Source organism: Panthera pardus, unplaced genomic scaffold (genome assembly GCF_024362965.1).
Source record: "Panthera pardus isolate Hobbes unplaced genomic scaffold, ASM2436296v1 HiC_scaffold_27, whole genome shotgun sequence".
Lineage (NCBI taxonomy): Eukaryota > Metazoa > Chordata > Mammalia > Carnivora > Felidae > Panthera > Panthera pardus.
In genome coordinates, this window is record NW_026526843.1 from 124405248 (window position 1) to 124429934 (window position 24687).

The following is a 24687-nucleotide window of genomic DNA, read 5'->3' on the forward strand; positions in this document are numbered from 1 at the left end:
AGCATCAGTCCGCACAAGCCCAGGGAGCCGGGGAGCAACGAAGGGCAGGCTCAAGGGAAGGCCCCACCACGTCCTTTTGGGGGGCCTTGATTGGCAACTGATACATAATAAGACACAATCTATTCTGCTGATTCACAATTATGGAGACTGTGTAAGTGTGTATTTTTTATTGATGTGCTCTAATAATGGTGTTGCAACAGTCGTTTTACATCATTGACGTTTTACAGCAATATTTGGCCGGGTGATTTTTAGGTCCGCCTTTTTGATGGAGGTCCAGCCCCTTAAAAACTCACCTCCGGCGCCCCCCCTCCCCCCCCTCAGTCCCCCCGCGCCTACAACCTGAACAACAAATGGTCCAGTGTCCCAGAAAGGAGCAAGTGAGGTTACGGTTTAAAATGCTGAGTGTACTGAGCTCTTAGCGCAAAGCTCATTATACCCCAAAGGGAGGGGCAAACTTATCTTAAAATATTCAACAAAGCAGACCCCGAAGTACTGGGTGGTGGGCGCGGTTATCTGATTAATTGAATTAAGGGACGCGATGTGGTCAGGGGTCTTCAAACTGGAAGGGAGGAAGGAGCTCTGGGGACTTTAATGCACTGGGGCTGGGCCAAGTAAGCCTCAGCAACGTAAAACCCTTTGCAAAGCCTATGGGTGGGGTGGGGTGGGGTGGGGTGAGGGTCGGGAGTGAGAAGGCCCCAGAGCCCAGGTACCCCCAACTCCAGAGGCCCCCACACCCGAGGTCCTGGCCTCCACCTTCGTGTGTCTGAGTTTCTTTCTCCACGAGCATTTCTGGATTTTCCCGGGAGGTGTTTTGCACAGGTCGAGGCTCCGCCTGAGCCCCCACGTTTTTGGGAGGGGGAAGAGGCTTTTGGGGTGTCCTCTAAGCCGCCGGTTTGGAGAGAGATGCACCCTCGGGCAGGTTGCAGGGGGCTGTTAGGGTAGCTGAGCAGCTGCTGCTTTGAGGTGGGGGAGGGTAACACACTAGCAGTGGCTTGGGTTCCCCTCCCCCCTGGAAACCGCGGGGGTGGTGGCCCGGATTCCTGTACCCTCTGGGTAGTGGGGGAAAGGCTGGGTTTGGGAATAGGACTGCGTGGGGGTAGGCCCGTGTTCCCTTCATCTCCCAGGGAGGCCACTGGGAAAGGGAGAGGCCCGGGTTCCCCTCACCCACCCTAGGCGTGGGGGCGAGGGCAGAGTTTAGACTCGAGGGCGGTGTAGGGTCGCAGGTTCCCCCATCGTGAGGGAGGGGCCGGATTAGGACGCCCGGCCTCTCTAGAAGCTGCGTGGGGGCGCGGACTCTCACCCCCTTCAGCGTGGGGGGAGGGGCGGCCCTGGAGGCCCCTCCCCCGGCCGTGGGGGAGGGGCAGGTTTGGGACTGGGCCCCCCCCCCCAGGGCTTAGGGGCGGGGCCGAATGGACGCGGGCTCCCCTCCCCCGCCCGTGGGGGAGGGGACGGGCTGGGGGGGTTGGGGCGCGCTCCCCTCCCCCCCCCCCCCCCCCCGGGGCCCTGGCCTTGGGGGGAGGGGCCGGCCGGGGCGGCGGAGGCGGCCCCCCCTGGCAGTCCTCCCGGCCGGGGTCGGCGCGCTGGCGGCCGTTCCCCCGCCCCGGCGGAGGTCACTGCCCGTGCCGGTCCCTCCCGCCGTCCCGCCCTCTCTCGCCGCCGCCGCCGCCGCCGCTCCCGCCCCAGCCCCCCCCACTCTCCGCTCTCGGGAGCGAGGAGCCGCCAGCGCCCCCGCCCCGCCGCCGCCGCCGCAGCGCCCTCGGCCGCCATTCGGCACCCGAAACTTTCCAGCGCCCGCGCCTCTCGGGGACTCGCGGCGGCGGGGCGGGGGCGGCCCGGGGGCGGCGCGAGGCTGCTCCGGGGCGCCGGGCCCTCCTCGGCCGCGGCACGGCCCGGGCTCGGCGACGGCCGGCGGCAGGGAGGCTCGGAGCGCGGCGGCGCCGCCACAAGTTGCGCTGCCGGCGGCGAGGTGAGTGCGCGGGGCTCGGCCGGCCGGGCGCGGGGCAGGGGGCGCAAACTTCTCCGGTGGGGGTGGGGGGGGGGGGTGCTGGCGGGCGGCTCGGGGCGCCCGCACGCTCCGCCCGCCGCCGGGGCTCTGGAGGGGCAGGTCCCCAACTGTCCCCAGGGCTCGGGCAGGGGTGCGGCGCGCTCCCTGCAGGCTGAACAATACCCCGATGTGGCCGCTCCCCAAAGTGCCGGCGCGTCGGGGGCGGGCGGAGGCTGGCGCGCGGGGGGTGGGGGGGGCTCTGTTTGGGGAGGGGAGGCGGCCGGTAAGTTTGGGGAAGCGCTCGGGCTGTCCCCCGGCGCCCCTTTGTCTGTGTCTTCTGGGGCTGGCGGGGCGAACCTGCGCCGCCGCGGGATCCCCCCGTGGGGGAGGGGCGCCCCATTCATCCCCGGGCGCCGGCCAGCCCGCCCGGGACCGGCTGGAAGCGCGGCGGCGCGCGGTGGAGTGAGTGGCGGGCGAGGCGGCGGCGCGGGCCCGGCCGCCGCTCAGTTTCCGAGAGGCAGAAACTGTCAAGGAAGTCGGGAGCTCCCCGGCCCGAGCGAGGGGACCCGGCTAGGGGCGACATCGGTGGGTGGAGGGCGGGGGGCGCCCTTGGTCAGGCGGGGAGCGCCGAGTGCGGCCTGGAGAGGGTGCAGACCTGTTGCTCCCGGGCTCGGCGGGGTGGGGGGGGGCGGGAGGGGTAGGAGGTGGAGGGGGGAGGGGTGGCCCCCCTTCGGTGTGTTGAGCTGGGCACTCCAGGGGGACTATCCCTATGGGGGGGCGGTGCTCGGAACGGCGTGGGGGTGTGCCTTCGGGTGTCGGTGACCGTCTGGTATATGACAATTTGGGGTCGCTAGAGGCCCGCCCGCGCTGGGGTAGGGCCTGGACTTCACGTGCGTCGCCTGCGCGCGCGGTCAGGCCTCGGCCCGGACTCGCTGCACGGCCTGGCATTCTCCGAGCCAACTGCCTTGGAAATTCCACAAAGTTAGAGTCGGTGGTGTGTGTGTGTGTTTTTTTTCCTCCTCTTAGTCGGTAATGTTGTGGAGCAGAACCCAGAAAGAAACAAAAACTCGCTTGCTGTCGCATCCTCGACTGTTTCTGGTTTGCATTGTCACATGTGGCTTTACCCGACTTCTGGCTGTTTTTCTCCTGAAGTGCCGCCTGAGTCCCTAGTTTAACCTGGAAGGGGAGGGGCGGGACTCTAGCTGGGACGGGGAGAGCCCTCCTCAGGTCCCGAGCGTTGGTTTCCGGGTAGCAAATGGCTCTTGACGATTTTATGAAAAGTTTACAACTAGTCATTCCTGGAAAAGAGATGATGGGGGGGGGGGGGGGAGGGGGGCGCGTAGGCAAGAATGTTGAGTTTGGCACAATTAAGACATCGAGATGACACTTTAGTTTTAAAGGATGTTAACGTTTCAAATGTGCTGCAGATCGTCCTGGAAAACCACCCAGCTGGATAACTAATCTAGGGATAAAAGTTGAAGTTTATAATTTGACCCAGTTGCTAAAATAGCCCTCAAGGAGATTCCAGCTCTTAAATGAAATGTGCACCTGTGGGACAAAAATGGGAGATTTTGGGTATTTTGTTTGGTGGCGTGCCCTGTGGGGCCAGTGTCAGTGGATCCTCTGGGATTGGCTTTTCTTTCTGCTTTTATCCACAGCTTGGTCAGTCCAGTAATTACCAACACCCCCATTTAAATTTCGCAAACCTCAGTGCTCCTGAATGCACGCATGTGTTAGGGGGTTGGGGAAGGATGGTGCGCAGGTGCTGTTAGTGTTGAATCTCATCTCTACCTGTGGGAACTTCGGGCTCCCTCCTCTGTGTGATGTTTGCCTGAATGGGCCGTTAGGAGGAGTTCAGTGGGCTCCAGAGCCTGCAGAGAGGTGGACAGAGCCCTTGGACCCAGCTCTGTCAGGACACCTTGCTTGGCTAGAAACCAGCCTTTGTCCCCATTTGGCTTGAAGTAGCGAAAGGGTCCACCCTCTTAACACTCTGCTGCTGACCTTGAAGGTCTGCAGCTTTTCTGAGTGTCCTTTCTATGTGTGCAGAAATGAGACTTGAAATCCTGGTGCTCATTGAGTGCTGGGAGGGAGAGAAAGAAAGAACGTGTGTGTGTATGTTTTCTGGAAACTATAAAGTTGCCTGTAAATTTTAGTTGTTCCTGTTAGCAAATCGAATAATTGTCTACGCGTTACTTGAAGGCCACGCACTGAGGATTTTACAGGCACTTGATGCCCCTGTGTGTGGTACTTCTTGCCATCCTGCTGTAGGGGACACCGAGTTGCTAACATTTAGGGGAGGAAGGATTGTCTGATTCTTGAAGCCCAGCTCTTATGCTTGGAGTTCCTGTTTTCCTGTTTACCTAGCACGAATTTTCACATTTGGAGACCTAAAGTTCCTTAAAATGACATGCACGCATTCACGAATGAGAACGTACATTGAAATCTGTTCAGAGATACAGGCCCAGGGGTTCCAGTGAGTCAGGAAACATCGACCTCAGCGGAGGGACTGCTTTCTTTTTTTTTTTTTTTTTTTTTTTTTCAACTTTTTATTTTATTTTATTTTATTTTTTTTGGGATAGAGAGAGACAGAGCATGAACAGGGGAGGGGCAGAGAGAGAGGGAGACACAGAATCGGAAACAGGCTCCAGGCTCCAAGCCGTCAGCCCAGAGCCCGACGCGGGGCTCGAACTCACGGACCGCGAGATCGTGACCTGGCTGAAGTCGGACGCTTAACCGACTGCGCCACCCAGGCGCCCCGGGACTGCTTTCTATAGTTTCACTGACCAGTATAGTAAGCACTAGCCACATGTGAATATTTAGATTCAAATTAATTAAAACTAAATAAAATAAACAATTCTGTTGAGTTCCTGTAGCGATAACTCACATGCTCGGTAGATGCCTGTGGCCAGTGGCCACTATCTGAGCCAGCACAGGACATGCGGAAAGTTTTCTTAGAGGGTGCTACTCTATAGTTACTGCAAGGAAATATTAATAAAAGTCGGTGTACTTTTTGTAGGGGGAGGGGAGAAGTTGTTAAAATTTGAAATAATTCACAGATAAACCTTTAAAAAAAAACGAAAGACCCATTTCAGCCATGATTTACCCAGGAAAGTGATTTCAGTGAATGGATTGTTATTTGTTTTTGTTGTTTTTTTAAAGTGGGCTTCATGCCCAATGTGGGGCTTGAATTCACCCCCTGGGATCAAGAGTCGAACGCTCTACCAACTGAGCCAGCCAGGCCCCTCCAGTGAATGGAATCTTGATCTGAAATTGACAGCGATTTTGGATTGAGGTGCTTTGGACCAGTTCTGAATTAGAAAACCGGAACCGCAAGCCCGAGTCTCCCACTGAGTGTTTAACCTTGGGTGAGGCCAGTAGCCTCTCATCTCCATGCGTCCTTTTTCCCCACCTGAAGAAAGGTATAGCCATTAGCCAGGCCCCAAGGTGCCTGCCTACGCGGATGGTGGGGACTGTCCTTGGGATGGTGGAGCCCAACTTGTCAGCATCGGTGAGGCCCTGTGTGGGTGATTGAGGGTGCGGCCATGTGTGATGTGTTTTAGCCTCTGTTTGCTGTGGATACCACAGGCTTTCAGCCCCCCACCCCCGACCTGATAAGTCTTAGTTTTGAGGTTCAGTCTCTTGAGGTCAAAATCTTCCGTATTAAAAAGGCAGATAAGGAATCCTTCCAACAGAGTGAGATTTCACAATCGTCAAGAGTATTTTTTTTTTTTTTTTTTTTAATGGCTGAGTACTAGCTGTTTCCTGTACACCAGGTCCCTGAGTCAGGATGTTATTTTTATTAGTTGCTGTGATCTTTGCACAGCTCTTTGTATTTTTTATAGTAATTGGCTAGAAATTTTATTTGTAAATGAGCGTGGGGGGAAAACCAATTTTGTGTCTGCCAGAGAGAGAGGTGACTTCCCAGATCACCTTTCTGCCATTTGTACTCACTTACTTTTGTTTCTTCAGGGCTCTGGCGTGACCTGTCAGCTTTTGGCAGAAAGTACTTACGAAATACCTAGGATGTCCCTGATTGTCTTCCAGAGGTGGAAGAAGGGTCTTCGCAGGAGGAGGCCAGGCCCACGGAAGCCTTCTGATTCTCAGTTACCTGGTGGGCCGGTGAGCAGCTCAGCTCAGCTCACCTGGGGCTGCCCCCTGCCTACTTCCCGCTGGGGGTTCCGGATTCCTGGGGTCTGCGCACGAGGCACTGGCAGGCCGATCTGGCCTAGACCGCAGCCCCGATGGCTCTTTGGTGCGACAGGACGCTGTCTCAGCGGTGGTTTCCTAATCCTGGCGTTTGCCCTCTCTTCCCCTCTTAAAAAAAAAAAAAAGTGGAACATACAATAAGTTGTTGGCCTTTCACCCCTGAAGACTTTTGTTTATAGGGGTACCTGGGTGGCTCAGTCGGTTGAGAGTCTGACTTCAGCTTAGGTCATCTCGCGGTTCACGAGTTTGAGCCCTGAGTTCGAGCTGCGAGTCGGGCTCTATGCTGACAACTCGGAGCCTGGAGCCTGTTTCGGATTCTGTGTTTCCCTCTCTCCCTGCCCCCCACCCCCGCTCGCGCTCTGTCTTTCAAAAGTAAATGTTAAAAAATAATTAAAAAAAAAAAAGACTTTTATTTTTTAAAGTTTTTTTTTTTCTTTCCCTCCTGAGAGGAAGCACTTACTCACAAGTGGAGAGGGGCAGGGAGAGAATGAGAGACAGAGATAGAGAATAAATCCCAAGCAGGCTCCTCACTGTCAGTCTCCAACTCATGAACCAGGAGATCAGGACCTGAACTGAAGTCTGACTCTCAACTGACTGAGCCACCCAGGCGCCCTGCCCCTAAAGACTTTTAAAATATAGTTTCGGGGCGCCTGGGTGGCGCAGTCGGTTAAGCGTCCGACTTCAGCCAGGTCACGATCTCGGGGTCCGTGAGTTCGAGCCCCGCGTCAGGCTCTGGGCTGATGGCTCGGAGCCTGGAGCCTGTTTCCGATTCTGTGTCTCCCTCTCTCTCTGCCCCTCCCCTGTTCATGCTCTGTCTCTCTCTGTCCCAAAAATAAATAAAAAACGTTGAAAAAAAATAAAATATAGTTTCAATTGGGAAGCAAGGCTAAAGTCATTTTGTAAACACTTTTTTTTGTAACTTGGAGATAAACTACCCCCCCCCCCCCCAACTATTTTTAGTATTGAAGGAAGTAACTGACCTCTTGAGTGGGAGACTGGATGTGAGTTTCCCCCTCGGGTCTTGCCCTCCTCGGCCTTCCCCCACCACCCACATCCTTTCCCTGGGGTTTGACCAAACTACACTGGCCAGATCGGCCAGATGAGACGCAACAAAGCCAAAATAAAAACTGGGTGTGGGAAGGGACTGGCGAAGTCAACATGTTTATGTAGGCAAAGAGAGCCTCATCTGAGAAAATGAGTTCAAAACCTCAGGGGAAAAACGCAGCCATCAAGGAATTCGCTTCCCCGGGTGGCTTTGTGACCAGGGTGCGGGGAACTTGACTAAAGACGGTCGTGTTCACTTGGGGCCCCTGGGTGGCTCAGTCGGTTGAGCATCTGACTTTGGCTCAGGTCGTGATTTTGTGGTTCGGGGGTTCCAGCCCCACATTGGTCTCGCTGTTGTCACCACAGAACCCGCTTCGGATCCTCGGTCCCCCTCTCTGTCTGCCCCTTCCCTGCTCGCACTCTCTCTCACAAAAATAAATAAACATTAAAAGAAATACATGGTTGTGTTCACTTGAGTGGACGGGTTTGTCCCCATATCGCTGCTGTTAAATGCTTATTGAGAATCTGCTGTGAGTGAAGACTGCAGACGTGTCCTGGAACCCAGTAAGAAAAGACAAAATTGGGGCAAATTTAAAGTTAATACACTGGCAAAGATGTTTTTTAATTTCGCAGAGGAAGCCGGGTGCCATTTCTTTTGCTTATGTTTGTTCTTGGCAGACGGGAGCAGAGGTGGCGATGGGATGATACACAGGTGCAAAAGAAAGGAACGTCTTCTGAGGTGAAGGCAGGGGATGCTTTATGGGAACTGGGCTTGGAGCCCTCAGCTCTAGGATCTTGAATGAACTCATGGTTCTCAGGGCATTTCAGCCTCCTACTTTCAAAGGTGTTTGGCAATGTTTAGAAATGTTTTCAGTTGTCACAGCTTGGGGGAAGGGCATGGTGGTGCTCCTGGCATCTGCAGGGGGCGGGGAGGGGGGGCGGTCTGTGGATGCTGCCGAATAGCCTACATTGCACAGGACAGTCCCCACCATGAGGAATGATGGGCACCCAAATGCCAGTGGTGCCCAGGTGGGGACACCAACCCTGAGTTAAACCGCATACAATCCTGTTGGGGAAAGAGTAGGGGGCGGGGGGAAGGTGGGTACCAAGAAAAACCTGTGTATCAAGTTCTGTGTTCCCTTTTTTTCTTTGTTTTTAGGTTTTTATTTTGAGAGAGTGCAAGCTGGGGAGGGCAGAGAGAGGGAATCCCAAGCAGGCTCTGCACTGCCAGCACAGAGGCCTGTGTGGGGCTCGGACTCATGAACCCTGTATGAGATCATGATCTGAGCCGAAGTGAAGAGTCGGATGCTTAACCGACTGAGCCACCCAGGCGCCCGTCACGTTCTGTGTTCTCAAGGCACACCTGTCCGTTTTGGGAATCTGTTAGGAAGTGAATTACATCCTCTGGCAGATTGAGACAGGAAGTTTGCAGTGCTCACAGGGGAAGAGGAGACAGGCTGAGTGCACTTCGAAGACGGAATGAAAAGACCAAGAGGGCCGTGTGTGTGTGTGTGTGTGTGTGTGGTGTCGTGTCGTGTCGTGTCGTGTCGTGTCGTTGCCCAAGCTCCGCCTCAACACCAGGAGTTCAGAGACCCCAGATGCAGGTGTTTCTTGAAGGCGTGTTTCTGGACTTTTTCCTCTTGGTTCTATGGATGTCGTGCATTTGCTAGGTCTCACTTTGGGTCAGCTTCTGTGTACTGACGCTACTTATTCTGGAAAAAATGGCACCTGTCTCGTGTTTATGCAGTGACATGGGGGTCACCCTGGAGTTGAAGTTACCCCAGTACTACAGGCTGTGCAGGAGCTCGTGAGCGTGGGGGCGAGTGAGTGAAGTTTCGGCCGCTCTCGGGACTCGGTGCTGCCTCTGTGTCCATCCGTTCTCTGACTCTCGAACTTCACAAACTGGGGCAGCCAGACGTGGATCTACATTTTCCAAGGATCCCCTGGAAGAGGTGCCCTGTTAGTGTCTAGAGTCCGGTCCTGCTGTGTGTCTGGTCATCCTGAGCCCGCCAGTGAGCCCAGAGGAGCACCAGGCCTGGCCTGCACGGGTGTCTTCTGGGCCCTTGGTGGCCGTGGGGCAGGTGACGCAGCTGTGGGGGGAACTTCGTCTGTAGACAGCTTGCCTTGCGCTGCCCGCCTCTTTGGGCAGATCAGTTTCTTTCTCTAGCATTAGTTTTCTCATTTAGAGAGAGAGAAAATAGAATCTATTTCTCAGGCTTGTGGCATTAAAGGAGATAGGATTATTATCCTGCCTGGAGCCCCGCCTGCCGATACCTTCCTCCACTCCGAGGTTGGGAATTGGGTGTGCAAATGCATCTTTATTAGTTAGGATGGTCTCCAGCGCTTGCTTCCTTTTCCTTATCTCTTCCTCCCCACCCCCTCCCCACCTTAAGTTGAATTTCACTGCTGCTTATATATGTCTTTATATATAATTTTTCATATCGTTCTATAAGATTGGTTATTCTCTCTTCCTGTGTACAGTTTTGTGAATTTCACTACACGCGTAGCTTTGTGTAACCAACACCAAAAGATGGATACGGTACAAGTCTATCACCCCAGAGGCACCTGTGGTGCTTCCCTCCATAGTCACCCGGCCCCCACCACTAACTGAAGTGCTCACCCAACAGCTCTGCCCACTGGGTCTTGGTAATTGCGTTTCAACTCTGGATCAGATGCCTCATGGAAAACCCTTCCACTCTCCCAGCACCTTCCTTTGTGTTTCTCTCTGATGGCACATGAACTTCACACTTTCGCACACATGGCCCTGTGTGTTTGCCTCAGAACAGCAGGGTTTGCACTGTGGGTATTATCAAAAGCAGGGAGAAGAAACCCTTACTGCTTTTTAATATTTGTAGGAAGCCATGGAGTCAGGATACCAGGTGTCTTGTTGGGGCAGCCAAAGATCTTCTGCTCTTTTCCTGTACTGGTTAGTCCTCGCCGCCAGATGAGTTGAAATGGGATGTTTTCTGATGCACTTTCAGAAAAACGTTTCCTGAATATTTCTGCCTCACCCCCCCAAACACGCTTAGTATGTGAACTGTGTCAGTGAGTTATAAAGTCCTGTCTTCGGTTTCAAAAAACAAGACCCACGCGTGGAGTTGTTGCGTTTTTTGCCAATGGGGGTAGTAATTGGAAAAGAAAACAAGCTAAAAATATAGTTGTATTTGCATCACTTTGTTGTAGAAATAAAATGAATTCCTATGTCTGTGCGTCTCTGTAGTTGTTGACCTGTGCTTTAGGCTGTAATTTCAGTTTTTGTGGTCTCATAGGAGACGGCATGTTTTCTAGAGGAATGGGCTTGGTGTTTGGCTTTGGCCAGATCCTGCCCTGGGTGGTCCGCCTGCTTGCGTGACATCGTTTAAAACCTGTGCGAGTCCTCACCTCTAGAGGTGGAGTCAGCGCAGGTGAGCTGATCTGGAGACTTCTATCTTGTGGGGAGATTTTAATTTGGAAAACGGATATTACTCGTGTGTTGGGGCAGCTATCTTTTTAAAACTTAAAAAAAGTGTTTATTTTGAGAGAGAGCGAGAGCACGTGCACACGTGAGCGGGGGAGGGGTAGAGAGAGAGGGAGAGAGAGAATCCCAAGTAGGCTCCATGGAGCCTGACAGCACGGAGCCTGACTCGGGCTCAAACTCACAAACCATGAGATCATGACCTGAGCCGAAGGCAGACGCCCGACCGACTGAGCCACCCAGGCGCCCCTACCCCATTTTTTTTTAAAAGAATGGTTAAGGATTATATTAAAAAGTATAAGTAAACTGGTGTTTATTTATGTCCCCTGCTTTGACTGTCACTCTATCCACTAGCGAAATAGGTGATTTTGACTTAACGTTGATAACTTAGTTATATATTTTGTTTAACACAGTACACATCGAATCAGAAAATACTTTGGGCTGTTGGGTGACTCTGAATAATTTGTATGCGTTTTGTGGTTTCCCAATCTCAAGAGACATTGTAAAGCACAAACAATGCTTATGGTAAAATTCACAGTGTTTATTCCTTGAAAACTTTGTCTGCTTTGAATTCTTGTGATTCCCCCTTCCCCCCTCTGGTGGATGCAGCCAGAAGGCTTTGAAGAAAGTGTGTTTTCTTCGTTGCTTCCCTGGAACCTGGAACCCAGAATATGACCCTAGATAGCCATCGTGGAGCACTTTCCCATCAACCCCCACAGGAGTGCAGATGCAGAGGGAGGTGTTGAGGGCTCCCCACCCCCCCCAAGCCTGATTACCTTCCCACTTTCTAAGAAATTGAAAACTTTCCTAAAGTCTACTGAGAACTAGGTAACCAGCATCACCCAAGTTGGAGTGAGTTTAAGGGGACACTTCATTTCTCACAGCGCTACATTTCTTCCTATGATCAAGAGTCTGTGCAAACATCTGGTATGGTTCAGTTCTGGTATTGTTCTGTTCTGCAAACGTTTCCGCTTGTTTGAATATCCCAGTAGGTGGAAACGTGGACAAAAAGAAGCTTACTATATGCGATGCTATTTTATTAAATCACAAATAACAAAAACTTTAATACTGTAAGACCGTATCAATGGTCATAAGAAGTGGAGAAAAATTCAGCACCCCTGAGCAGTGATCTCTGTTCTGGTGCGTTGCAGGGAGTACTTAGTCTTAACCGGGTCAGCGCTGTTCCTCCAGTTGTCTTGTAATCTTGACATCCATTTGAAGAGGAGAAACGAGACCGTGGACAGGAAGTCTGTCACCGAAGTCATGCCGTGCAGAAGGCTGTTGCATCAGTATGCAAACCTAATTCCCAGCACTGATAAAGTTCCAGGCGGTTGTAAAAAAGTAGGGTTCCAGGTGGTTGCAGAGTGGTACGTTGTATTTGATAAAAGCAGTTGAGTTGAGAATTGATGTCTCTACCATTTGGTTCGTGTGGGGAACGGATTAAACTTGGGTCCCTGCCTTAGGTTCTTTTTCCAACAGAATCTTATCAGGCACTTGAGACCCACACAGCTTTAATGCCAACTCGTGTTGGTCAAGACTCAAGCATTCAGTTACCGACTTGACAACAGTGATGGCCAGCTCCTGACAGTCACAGATCAGTCTGGGAGACATGATTTGCTTTAACTTTTAACTTGGTTATGAGAAAATACCCATTCGGTTTGTTTCTAAGACGCAGGGGTGATTCTGTGCCAATTTCAACCATTTCCAGGGATTTGTAGCAAAATGCTTTCGAAAAGCCCTCGCCAAGAGAAACAACATTGGAGGTACACCCAGCTCTGAAGTTGATGAAAATAAGAATTAATGATCTTACGTGTCTAGTGCATGACAGAAATGATTGTAGACCAGATGAGAACAAGGTGAGAGGCCTTTGGAGATTAGAGTTGCCTTATAAATTTCATGGGAGTCTCTGATAAATTTCATGGGCTTCTGAGTACATTTCCTTGAAACCAGTAATCTCCACATTTTGTTGGGGGCAGTGTTAGGTTTTAATTCCCAAAGTGCCCTCCCCAAGTCGACTTCATGTTCTCTGGGCAGGTGCACAGCGAGATTTATTAGGGCGTAGGAAGAAACTGAAAATGTCCACGTTCTCTGTGTCTTGATACTTAGAAGATGTCTCTTTTTGTGGTCTGTGAAAAATGCATGTAATAATTGGTTGAGTGCTGTGTATAGTTAATAAATAAATTTCGTGAGTTGGGGGCACACGTTAGAAACTTTTTCGCTGATTAGGATGTGCAATGAAAGAACATTTAGACATTGCTGAATGGGTCCCCGGACACAGATGTATTCCCCCCTCTGGCTTTAGCTGCCAGAGTGTGTGTGTATATGTGCATGCTTGGATCTATCGGATTTTGTGTGTTTTAAAAGCTGAAAAAATATTCATGCTTTAGAACCAGATGACAGAATCTCCGCTGCAGGTGCGTGCTGTGCTTTTTACGCATTTCATGACTCTGCAGTGTTTTCATAATCACTTAATTCTGTTTATAAATCAGCTGCACTCATTGATGGTTGCCCTCAGGGCTCCTGAGAAACAGGCTTGTTGAAGAGATTCAGACCTTAGAAGACAACCAAGGTGAGATGGTGCAGGAACAGGATTGTGATGAAAGTCCTTAGGTACCTTCAGTCTGCCTGTTTCCTTGTTGGGTCTTTTTCCAGAGACAAGTTTCATTGATCACGGTTGTTATTTAACACACTTTCAGAAATATTTCATGACAGAGGTTGTTTTTTTTTGTTTGTTTGTTTTTTAAAGACAAAACTCCCTTTAGTTGATGCTGTACTGCTGGTGTTACAGAGAGTAAAGGTAAAAATTCACGGGGCCCTTGGATGGCTCAGTCGGTTGAGCGTCCAGCTCTTGATTTCCGATCAGGTCACGATGTCATGTTTGTGGCATAAAGCTCCATGTCTGGCTCTGTGCTGACAGTGCAGAGTCTGCTTGAGATTCTCTCTCCCTCCCTCTCCCGCTCTGTGCCCCTCCTCCACTTGAGCACATGCACACTCTCTCAAAATAAATAAATAAACATTTAAAAAATTAAGTTCACGATTCAGACTACACTGTGAGCTCTGGAGGTGAGAACCGAGACTCGCCTCCTCACCCTTGAAGTCTTTTGTCTGAGCTCATTTGCTGTGGAGGCTGAAGGTTTGGTTTTCATGAGACTAAATGTCAACCCGCAAGTCATTGCAGGGTTTCCACATCAGCCTTTTTGTTTGTTTAACTTGAAATGGTTGATAGGTTGGTTATCCTTGGTTTTTCTGTGTAATTTTTGGTGTTCGCATCAATTTTTCCCTTTGTGAATACTGAATTTGCAGTATAAGTCTGTACGTAAAACGAAACTGGGAGACTTGCGAGTGAATTCAAAAGCCTACAGGTGAACGCTTCTTGTTCATTTCTACGTGCCACGTGACACATATGCCACGTGTCATTAACGGATCTGCATAGACATTCATTTGTCGTTTGGTAAACTGAAATACTTATCTCCTTAAAAAAAAATTGCTTCTCTTTATGGCAATAGAAGGCACCTACTGTAAAGAGGAGAAACAGGAAGTAGAATTTTTTTTCCTGTCGTGTTCTTCTAAACCTTTGTCTCTCCCACGTTATAAACCTTTGTCTCTCTTCTCCGGAGATCGATACGTGCAAATGCCAATAGTAGATTAGTTACAATTAGTGTCTCTGGGAATGTGCTTTATCTTTTATCTGCCCCTGCACCTTGCTCTTTGGAGAGGAAAGAGAAGTTGAAGTATTTTGCTCTCAGCCAGACTCCTTGAGCTGTGTCCACGTCTTTCCACGTCTTGACTTTGTGTTGTAAGTAGGTCAACCAGACACCAGTGAATCACTTCAGCTCTGATCCCGAGTCCTCTTCTTTGTTTTTGGGTGACACACTAGTAATTATTCATTTGATGATTTGCCTGCCAAATTGCCCTGAAGAATATTTCCGAGCTGTGTCTCAGAAGATGGCTGTAAAGGGAGACTGTTTTTAGAGGCACGCACACAAGTTGCTTCTGTTCCCTAAACGTGTAGCTCAGACAGCAGTGAGGTGCGGAAATCTGCGTATAGTTTTTGAGAACGTGAGGCCTAGGTGTGTGAAGCAGGGGTGCAGGGAGACGGATAGTAAGGGCAAATGACAAAAGCCACCAGAACATTAAATGTATGAGCACGCCAACCTTTGGAAGAGAATAGAAAAACAAATTAGTTTATAGTTTGGTCGGAGTACCGTTTACATAATTTATATCAGGGAAGGCAGTTACTTTTCCTTGGGAAGATTGGGTTATTAAGATTAGCTGTCTTCATTTTTCCACCGAAATAAAAAAAAAACAAACAACAATTGTCGTTCAAATAATTGTGTGTGAAGCTTTATAATTGGAAGTTTGATGTTAGCAAAATTATATAACCTTGGTTAATTACATTCGTGTACTAAAACTAAATATAGAGTAAGATTAGCTCATGGAAATACTTCATTTTTATCTCCGTCAGTACAGTACACATGTATTCAATAGTTGCTTGTTTCATTTTGTATTTTTGTTCTTTTATTATCCCGGACGTATTTTCAAAGTGAACTTGAAATGAGACTGTATGTTTTTATTTTCCAGTCACGTTTAAATATAAAATGGCACACAGAATGAGGTTTCCTTTGTGAATTTTGATTTTCTTAGTGGCTTCTGTGTTCTGTGGCTGCAAGGGATAAGCTAGCGGCCTCATTATGTTGCAGGACATTTGTCCTAAGGGAAGTTTGGGTGCCACTGAGTATCTAACACTAAACATTCAGCCTCCTCTATTTCCCCTTGTGTTTGCTTTTCCGTTGGATGTTCTCTATTTGGACAACAAGAAATTACTAAAAAAATTTTTTTTTTGATGTTTATTTTTTGAGAGAGCGCGAGCAGGGGAGGGGCAGAGAGAGACGGAGACATAGAATCCGAGGCAGGCTCCAGGCTCTGAGCTGTCAGCACAGAGCCTGACACGGGGCTCGAACCCATGGACCATGAGATCACGACCTGAGCTCAAGTCGGATGTTTAACTGACTGAGCCACCCAGGTGCCCCACGGACAAGAACATTTTTTGGTGTGCGTTTCTGATGGCCCAGATGTTTGGCCGAGTGGAATTTCTCTGTCCACAGCACTGGGTTGGGCAGCTGGTAGTGTTGGGCCATGTTTAGTCCTGAGAATTGATTCGGACGCATTGTAGATTCAGGTTGGGCTGTCCTTCCCTCCCCGCAATCTGCGCGGAAGTTACGGTGTTCTGTTTGGGTTTGCCGTAGATGTTTGCTGTGCCTTTGGATTGCTTACTGTGGACACCCGCTTGTGGTGGTGTTTAATGTAGAACTTTAAATGTGACTTACATCTAGTTGATTTTCTGAAACCACGATATTGAGGTATAAATTACATACCATAAAAATCACCCATTTTAAGCATACGACTCAATGATTTTTAGTAAATTTATGGAGTTGTGTAGCCATCGTCATAATCGATTTTCATTCCTCAATACGGTCATTCGTGTCCATTTGCCATCAATCGCAGCTCCTACCTCCCAGCCACGGGCAGCCATTAATCTCCTTTCTGTCTTTGCAGATTTCCCTTTCCTCAGAACAAGTACTCGTGTGCTTGGTTGAGCTTGCCACGTGGTAGGTGGTGAGGCTGGACTTAGTGAACCCTACCCGCCCTTCCACAGGAGAGGGAGAAGGCAGCGATTATAGGCTTCGTGCCTCAGTTCCCCCTTCTGAAAAATCAGGGTAGTCATGGAGTTTTGGCAGGCTCTCAGTGTAGAACATGTGGGAAGTAATTAGCTCAGGATCTGGAGGAGCTCATCGCATAGAGTCGTGTTTGGCCTCGGGGGACCCTGCATAAAGGGCCCCTGGGACAGGTAGGAACTGAGAAAGGAGTTCCCTCGACAGTGAAGGACTCAGTTCCCGGACTCGGCCGACGAGTGAACCCATGACACCACCCAGGACATGTGCCCATTTCCCCTCCATTCATCTTGCTTCTTGATTCTTTCATGGTGTTGACTGTTGATTAGGCTTGGAGGGAAGTTTGAGCAGGGCCTGGGATGGACCTCAGCTCACTGTCCCTCCGCCGGGGCAGTTTTCCTTCCAGGGAACTCCGGACGATGTCTGGAGACATTTCTGGTTGTTACAAATGGGGACGAGGTCCCCAGGCATCTCGTGGGCTGAGACCAGAGATGCTCTCAAACACCCTCCAATGCCAGAGGGCGGGCCCCCTGTGCCAGCAAACACTTCCCCAGCCTGAGAGGTCAGGAGTGTGGAGGCCAAGACCTCTGCCGTGGTAGCTTTGAATTGGGGGGTAGTTTTTTTTTTTAATGTTTTAATGTTTACTGACTTATTTATTTATTTATTTAATTTTAATTTTTTTTTTTTTAACATTTATTTATTTTTGAGATAGAGAGAGAGCGCACATGAACAGGGGAGAGTCCGAGAAAGAGGGAGACACAGAATCTGAAACAGGCTCCAGGTCCTGAGCTGTCAACACAGAGCCTGACGCTGGGCTTGAACCCACAGACCGCGAGATCATGACCTGAGCCGAAGTCGGACACTCAACCGACTGAGCCAACCAGGCGCCCCATGACTTATTTATTTTTGAGAGAGTGAGAGAAGGGCTGTGACCGAGAGTGAGAGAGCGAATCCCAAGGAAGCTCTGTGCCGCCTGTGCGGAGCCCAACGTGGGACTCCATCCTGCAAACTGAGATCATGACCTGAGCCGAAACCAGGAGTCGGACGCTCAACTGACTGAGCCACCCAGGAGCCCCTGAATCCGGGGGTAGTTTTAAACGAGGTACTTAGATCTTCACTAAAGACTTTGTGGGGCTCTTGGGTGGCTCACTCGGTTAAGCGTCCGACTTCGGCTCAGGTCATAATCTCACTGCTCGTGAGTTCAAGCCCCGCGTCGGTCTCCGTGCTGACAGCCTGGGGCCTCCTTCGGATTCTGTGCCTCCCTCTCTCTCTCTGCCCATGCTCCACTCATGCTCTCTGTCTGTCTGTCCCCCTCTCTCTCAAAAATAAATAAACGTTAAAAAAAATTGAAAAGACTGTGACAATGAAGGAGTGAAAATACCATCGAGTTTATGAAAGAGGTACAGGCATCTTTCATTCTTTGGACATTCCAGGGAAGTAGGGATTTTTTTGTAAGTTTTAAAAAAAATTTTAATTATTTTGAGTGAGAGAGAGAGAGAGAGAGAGAGAGACAGTGCAAGTGGGGGAGGGGCAGACGGAGAGCCTGACGCGGGGCTCGAACCCACGAACTTCAGGACCATGACCTGAGCCAAAGTCGAGAGTTTTACGCTCAACCGACTGATCCACCCAGGCGTCCTGGAAATGGAGATTTTTTAAAAGCAAAGAACAAACAAGATTTTTGGAGTTAACTTTACAGGGGAAAAATTTCAATCCCTTTAGAAGTATTCATTTACAAATAATGAAATTGCAACATTGACAGACAGCTGGGGCTACCCCTTGACTTTGATCTGGGAATCACATTTCTTCTTTATCTGTTTCCCTAAGAGCTGAGAAGAGCGGGAGAAAGAGCCTGATCCTGATCCTGCATAACGACTCTGAGAACTCTGTCTGTACCTGGAAAAGGGCTGCTCTCAGCAGGCACCTTGTCATGGGACGTGTTTCTGGACTGGCTAGGGGGGTGACTTCCGAACCCCTAACACTTTGGGGCCTCTGCTGTGGGCCGCGTGCTTTCTGCTGGTTTCTCTAGGATTTTCCGTGGTTCCCCTGAAATGTCCACCGTGATGACCACCGGCCCTCCACCAGCATTCTCCACTTTACTGTCTGTGTTTAGTTTCCTTGGGCTCATCTGCCTTGGAGTCCCCTGCCCAGGACCCACCCTGTGCACCTGCCTCCTGTTCCCTGTGTTGTACTTTGCTGCCAGACCTTCCCCTTTCCTGCAGCTCTGGTTTCTACCCCTGGGGGGGGGGGGGGCAGTGCTCTTCCTCCCACCTGCCCCCAACCTGCCTTCCTTAGCCCTTCCAAAGTGCAAGATCTCCTCCCAACATCCCTTTTCTGATTCTTTTGTTTGTTTCGTTTGCCCGTTCTAAGCTCAGGCTTTTTCCCAAGGTAATACATGATGTGCTAATTTCCATGAATGCAAGCAGTGTGGAGTTCTATCGTCCTCCTCCTCTTCTTCCAGAATAATCAATATTAACAGTCTATCGAGTGCGACAGAATAGATCTGCCTCTAGTGTGTTCAGCTGTCCACGTGCAAATATGTAGTCTTGTGCTTTTATCTAAGTGGAATCATATTATACTTGGTTCCCATCTGTTTTCTTTGTTTTTACAACTGTATTAAAGTATAATTGAAGTAGAGGAAACTAGGCATATATAAATTATGTCTTTAATCAGTTTTCTCATTATCTTGATTGTGGTGGTTTCACAAACATCTACGTGTAATGTAGCTACGTTATCCATCTGCCTGTTTATATGTATCAATATAATATTTCCATTGCTTTCAAATTTCCTTGTGCCTTTCTGTGATCTCCTCCTCCCTCCACTCCTGCCTTCAGGATGAACATTGATTGGCTTTCTATTACTGGATTGGTTAGTTTGCATTTTCTAGAATTTTATATCCATGAAATTAGACCATATGCACTCATTGTTTTGCTTGGCCTTTTTCACTCAGTGTAATGATTTGGGGATTCATCCATATGGTGGCTTGTGTCATGAATTCATTCCTTTTTTTTTTTTTTACTTATTTTGAGAGAGAGAGAGAGAACATGCGAACATGCCCCAGGGGAGGGGCAGAGAGAGAGGGAGAGAGAGTGAATCCCAACCGTGAGATCATGACTTGAGCTGAAATCGAGTTGGACACTTAACCAGCTGAGCCACCCAGGCGCCCGGTGAATTCATTCCTTTTTATAGCCGGGTAGGCTTGTTTGGGATATGGATACACCAGTTGGTTTATCCATTCACCAGTTGTTGGACATTGGGGTTGGTTCCATTTTTTTTTGGCTGTGAAGAATAATGCTTCTATAAATACTTTTGTGGTCATACTAGGGGTTCTTCAGCTTCACCCTTTGCCAGAACCCCCCCCTGGAGAGCTTGTTGAAACACAGACTGCCGGGCCCGATCCCCAGAATTCTGATTTGGTCAGTCTGGGCTGGGGCCCGCGACTGGGCATTTCTAACAAGTTCCCAGCCACCCGTCTTAGACCGCACACACTCCGAGAGCCACGGCCTTACAGGTGGGTCTTCATAACCCATGGCTGTTACTGCTTTATTTCTTGTTCCAGATATTTCTCTCTCCACGGTTCCTTGTCTTGCAGTGTTGTGGTTTTAATCATCAGGCTTCCCATTTTTGTGTGGTTGTTGGTATCACTGTTTTCCTTTGGGCTTTTGGGTTTTACTTCCTTATGTCCAAAGGACTAAAAGGAAGAAAAACTCCGGGTTGCTGGGTTGGGCTGCTGATGTTCCCCAGAAGCCAGCCACGATACCCCCGTCCACAGGGGGCTGGCCCAACTGGACCCTTTGGGGACCTGAGCGATGCCTTCTTACCTTCTGAGCAGCTGGCCCAGCACTGTGGTCAGCACCCAGCCACATGGGGTGGCTTGGACCCAGGCCTTGTGCCCGGAGGCCCCTGGTGCTGCTGCGTCCCCCCTGCAGCCTCAGGGTGACGTGTAGCCACTCACCTGTCTTTTCTCTCACAGGGAAACAGTCTATCCGTTTTGCATCCTGCGCCCTCTCACTTAACACAACCAGCCCCAAGCCAATACCCCTATCTTATTTTCACTCTGTATTTTATTTTTAATTTCCTTTTCGAGAGTCTAATCTGAATTCACTAATTCGGAGCCCCTAGATGTTATCAGTAGGTGTTTACTCTCATAGCCAGTGCTTGTGTTCTATTTAAAAAAAAAAATTTTTTTTTTGGCGTGGGAGGAAGATAACTTCTTTTATTTTAGAGAGCAGTTTTTAAATTATCGCAAACTATTCTTTTTTTTGTAAAAGTGTCTTTGTGCACTTGGACGCGAACCTCATGTCTTCTGTCTTTTTGCCCCTGAATCTGTGGTCCGTTCCGTATTGCCTCCAGTCACACCTTCCCTTCTTCGGGCTGCTGACCTCAGCTCATTGTCTGAGAATCTTGACTCAAGAGATGCCGTGGAGTGGATTGTTGTGCAGGATTCCAGACTGGTTAAGTAGGCTCATCTCATTGGGATGGTTACAGTTTTAAAAATTTGCAGTGACTCGTAATCATGAGCTAATGTCTTAGTTTCTTCTTCTTCTTTTTTTTAACGTGACAGCTTTACTGAGATGAAATTCTCATTCCATGCAACTCTCCCGTTTAAAGCGTGTAATTCAGGGCTTTCCTGGGATATGCAGAGCTGTACAGCCACCACTGTTGTCTAATTCTGTAACATTTTCATCACCCCAGAAAGCAACTCCGTACCGGGTAAGCCATCACACCCCATGTCTCCCCACCCCAGCCCCTGGCAACCACTCACTCACTGTCTCTGTCTCTGGATTTACGTGTCCTGGACCTTTCCTACAAATGGAGTCGTGCCACATGTGGTCTTTTGTGTCTGGCTTCTTTCACTTAGTATTTTCAGGGTGCCTCCATGCTAGGGCTTGTGTTGTGGCAGTTTCTTGGTACCCGTTTCGTGGAAACTCTGGGTAGTCCAGGAAGCCTGGGAGTGAGGGGTGAGAATCCAGCTGGAAGAGTGTTAGGGGATGAGAGAACCAGAGAGGCTCCCCCTCTCTTTGATTGCGTTTAAAGTGGAAAATGGCTCACAAAGGGAACGTTGTTTGTTTCGTTTTGGCTTCCAGCCTGGCATAAACTGTAACCTTCTTCCTTCCCTTTCTCTGCCCTTCTTCCATCTTTTCCCTGGAAGATCAGCACAGACAACAGTTTCGGTCAAGGAGAGCTGCACCTGCTGACCCCTCTCTTCCGCCGAGGTTTTGGGGTGGGGTTTTAGCAAGTCCTTTCTTGGGTTGAGGCATAGGAAGCTTGAGTTTTCCAAGGGTGTGGTGTGAAGTTCCTTCCAGCTCTGAGGTCATGGCATTCCATCCAGCTAGACTTGGGCTTCTTTCTAGGGCCTCCCCGAAGCCACAGCCCCGACTTACGCCATAGCAGAGTCATAGAATTGTGTACTTTCCTGAATTTACAAACCCTTTGTCGGTGTCGGACTGCAGTTACCATTCTGGGGTTGAGTGGAAGCATACGGAGGCTGATTTTTCTCAGCCCGTCCACGGGCCGCAGCTCTCTGGCTTGTCCACGCCTACAGCAGATTGCTTCTTGCTAAGGTCATGCGTGTTCTGCTGGTTTATCTCCTTTTAACGCACCGTGTTGGTTTGTTATCGCTGCGGTGACAGATAGCCCCGGCATATTGGCTTGAACGACACAAATTTATCATGCCACGTAGAGGTGAGAAGTCTAGAGGTGGCTCTCCCTGTGCTAAAATCAAGATGTCACCAGGACTGCATTCTTTTCCAGAGGTCCTTAGGGGAATCTGTTTTCCTGCCTTTCCCGCTTCTGGAGGCCCTGCTGCATTCCCTGGCTTGTGGTTCCCTCCCTCCATCTTCAAAGCCACCGAGCAGTGTAGCGGCTGTCGGACCGTTCTTCTGCGATTCCATCCCCTGTGACCACAGCGTGGAAAGATTCTCCATATGTGATGACATTGGGCCCACCTGGATAATCCGGGGTCATGTCCCTGTCTCAAGATCCTTCACTTTGCCACACCTGCAAGTCTCTTCCATGAAAAATGTTTCCCGGGCCCCAGGGTTAGGGCATGGGAGTCCCGGGGGCCATTATTCTCCCCACCACATTGACATCCTTTGTTTCTGTCTCTTAAGTTTTTCCTTTGAAGCCTGCAAGGTTCATACTTTTGTTTAATGTTTGCTGTTTGTTGAATAAAGTAGATATCAGGGTCATGGGGGAAAAAAAAAGGAAATGAGGGAGTCCTGGAACCTGGCTTGTATGCCCACCTTTTGCTGATGATCATAGCCCACTCACTGAGTCTTGATTTACATCTAAGCACAACCAGGAGCTGTTTTCCATCTTGGACAGAACCAGGATTGCTGGTGCAGCTTGGGGACACACTGTTGTCCTCTCTTCTTCCCAAGAACCCCACACTTGCTGGGTGGCCCTTCCGCACTCCATTTGGGGGTCACACGGGGGGTCTCGGCAGGACCAGTTCCTGGACTTAGGGTCTCAGAGTCTGAGTCAGCTGTCGGAACCCAACAGGACCACCGTGACATGAGCAGAGCCAGTAGGCGAGGCCCAGCCCCCAGGATTTCTAAGATACTATGTGTGCCTTTATAGGATCTTCTGAATCCGTGTTCTCTGGGCTTCTGTCTCCACAAAAATGGTGGAGGAAGATGGAGGGTAGGGATAGAAGAGAGTCACTGGAAGGTTTTTGCTCAGAAATAGTTTGGGAGGTATTTGTATCAGTCAGCTTTCTGCTGTGCTCATACTGCATAACAAGCCACCCCCAAAATCAGAGGCTTACAGAAACGAGCATTTATTTCTTGCGTAGCAGTCTGTGGGTCACCCGTGGCTCTCCTGGGCTCAACCGGGTGGAACCAGGAAGGCCAGGTCAGGCTTTGGACTGGGTTTGGGACTGAACTAAGCATCTCATTCTGAGGCCAGTGGACCCCTGGGGCACGTGGTTGCGCTTCCACCTGATTGGAGAAGCTGTGAGGTGGAATTCTGCGGTGCCAAACCGCTGCCTGTCACACCCACTGATACCCCACTGAACCAGGGGACCAGGCCCGATCCAGCATCTGGGGAGGGGGAGGTCCTGCGGAGTCACAGGGCAGAGGGAGCGAATGTATATTTGTATTCCGGGGAGGAGGGGAGGGAGGGCAGAAGCGGGGTTTGTGTGTGGGAGGGGTGGGTGACTCCAGTGGATGATGCTGGGTGCAGCCGGTTGTGTCCAGGAAAATCTGCTCCGTGGGTGTTGGAGGCAGGGGTGCTCGCTCGACGTGCAGCTTCTTTGGCTGCATCTTGGAGTCCCCTGGATGTGGGTGGGGGGGGGGGGGTCCACTCGTGTCCCCAGGGAACACGTGGCAGTGCCTGGAGACATCCTTGGCTGTCAGAACCGACTGGCGGAGAGGGTGCTCCTGGCATCTAGTAGGTGGATGCCAAGGATGTTGACGGGCTGGTAACGCACGAGACAGCCCTCCGCGAGGAACGGTGTGGCCTGGGCCTGGGTGTTCAGTGGCCGACGAGCCCTGCATAAAACAGGTACTTCCCAGCTGATTCTCGTGCACCTTCAAGTTGGAGAACCTCGTCTTGCAGGACTGCCCCAACTGTGAGGGAGAATTGGCGATCCTTTCTATACAGAGGCCTGCTGAGGAGGGGAAGTGAGTTGTTGAAAATGTCACAGATGGGCTGTGTAGAAGCAGGTTAAAACTTCTGGGTCTTGGCGGGGACTCTCTGCAATCTGTGACTTTTTTTTTTATTGTTTTTTTATTAAAATTTTTTTAATGTTTATTTTTGAGAGAGAGAGAGAGAGAGACAGAGAGTGAGTGGGGGAGGGGCAGAGAGAGAGAAGGAGACACCTAATCTGAAGCAGGCTCCAGGCTCCCTGCTGTCAGCACAGAGCCTGATGTGGGTCTTGAACCCATGAATTGTGAGATTACGACTTGAGCCAAAGTCGGATGCTCAACCCACTGAGTCACCCAGGTACCCCTGATATCTGTGACTTTCTATCATTTATTTTGTACTGTATCAGTCTTTTAAGTTGTATTAATTTCTTTACCGTTCCTCAAGCTAATAAACGGACTATTTATTTGGTGTTGAAAAATCTGGTTTTTATTAGATTTTCATTGTGAGCTTAGTGTTTTCTTTCTCCAGGTGGCCCTTTGTCAACTATTTCTGTTATGTATTTTCTTTCCTCACCAGCAAGACTGCCAAGTTCTTGATAGCAAAGATCTGTGCCTTAAATTTCGTTTTTTTTCTATGTAGTAATGAGCATGTCTGGTAATTATTGGTCAGTTGCCATCGGTATCCGTTGCGATCCAAGTTGCACAGTGGGGTTAAGGGCCATCTATCCAGTTTGCACAGAC

At 50.0% G+C, this 24687-nt stretch overlaps 1 protein-coding gene across 1 annotated transcript in view; it reads left to right on the top strand.

Moving 5' to 3' along the window:
• The window catches only part of LOC128773791 (translation initiation factor IF-2-like), a 189549-nt gene that overhangs the window by 6889 nt on the left and 157973 nt on the right, over window positions 1-24687 (top strand). The window contains exon 2 of the mRNA XM_053891380.1: window positions 1391-1966. Within this exon, the coding sequence (XP_053747355.1) occupies window positions 1391-1966 (576 nt within the window). The remainder of the gene's footprint in view (window positions 1-1390; window positions 1967-24687) is intronic.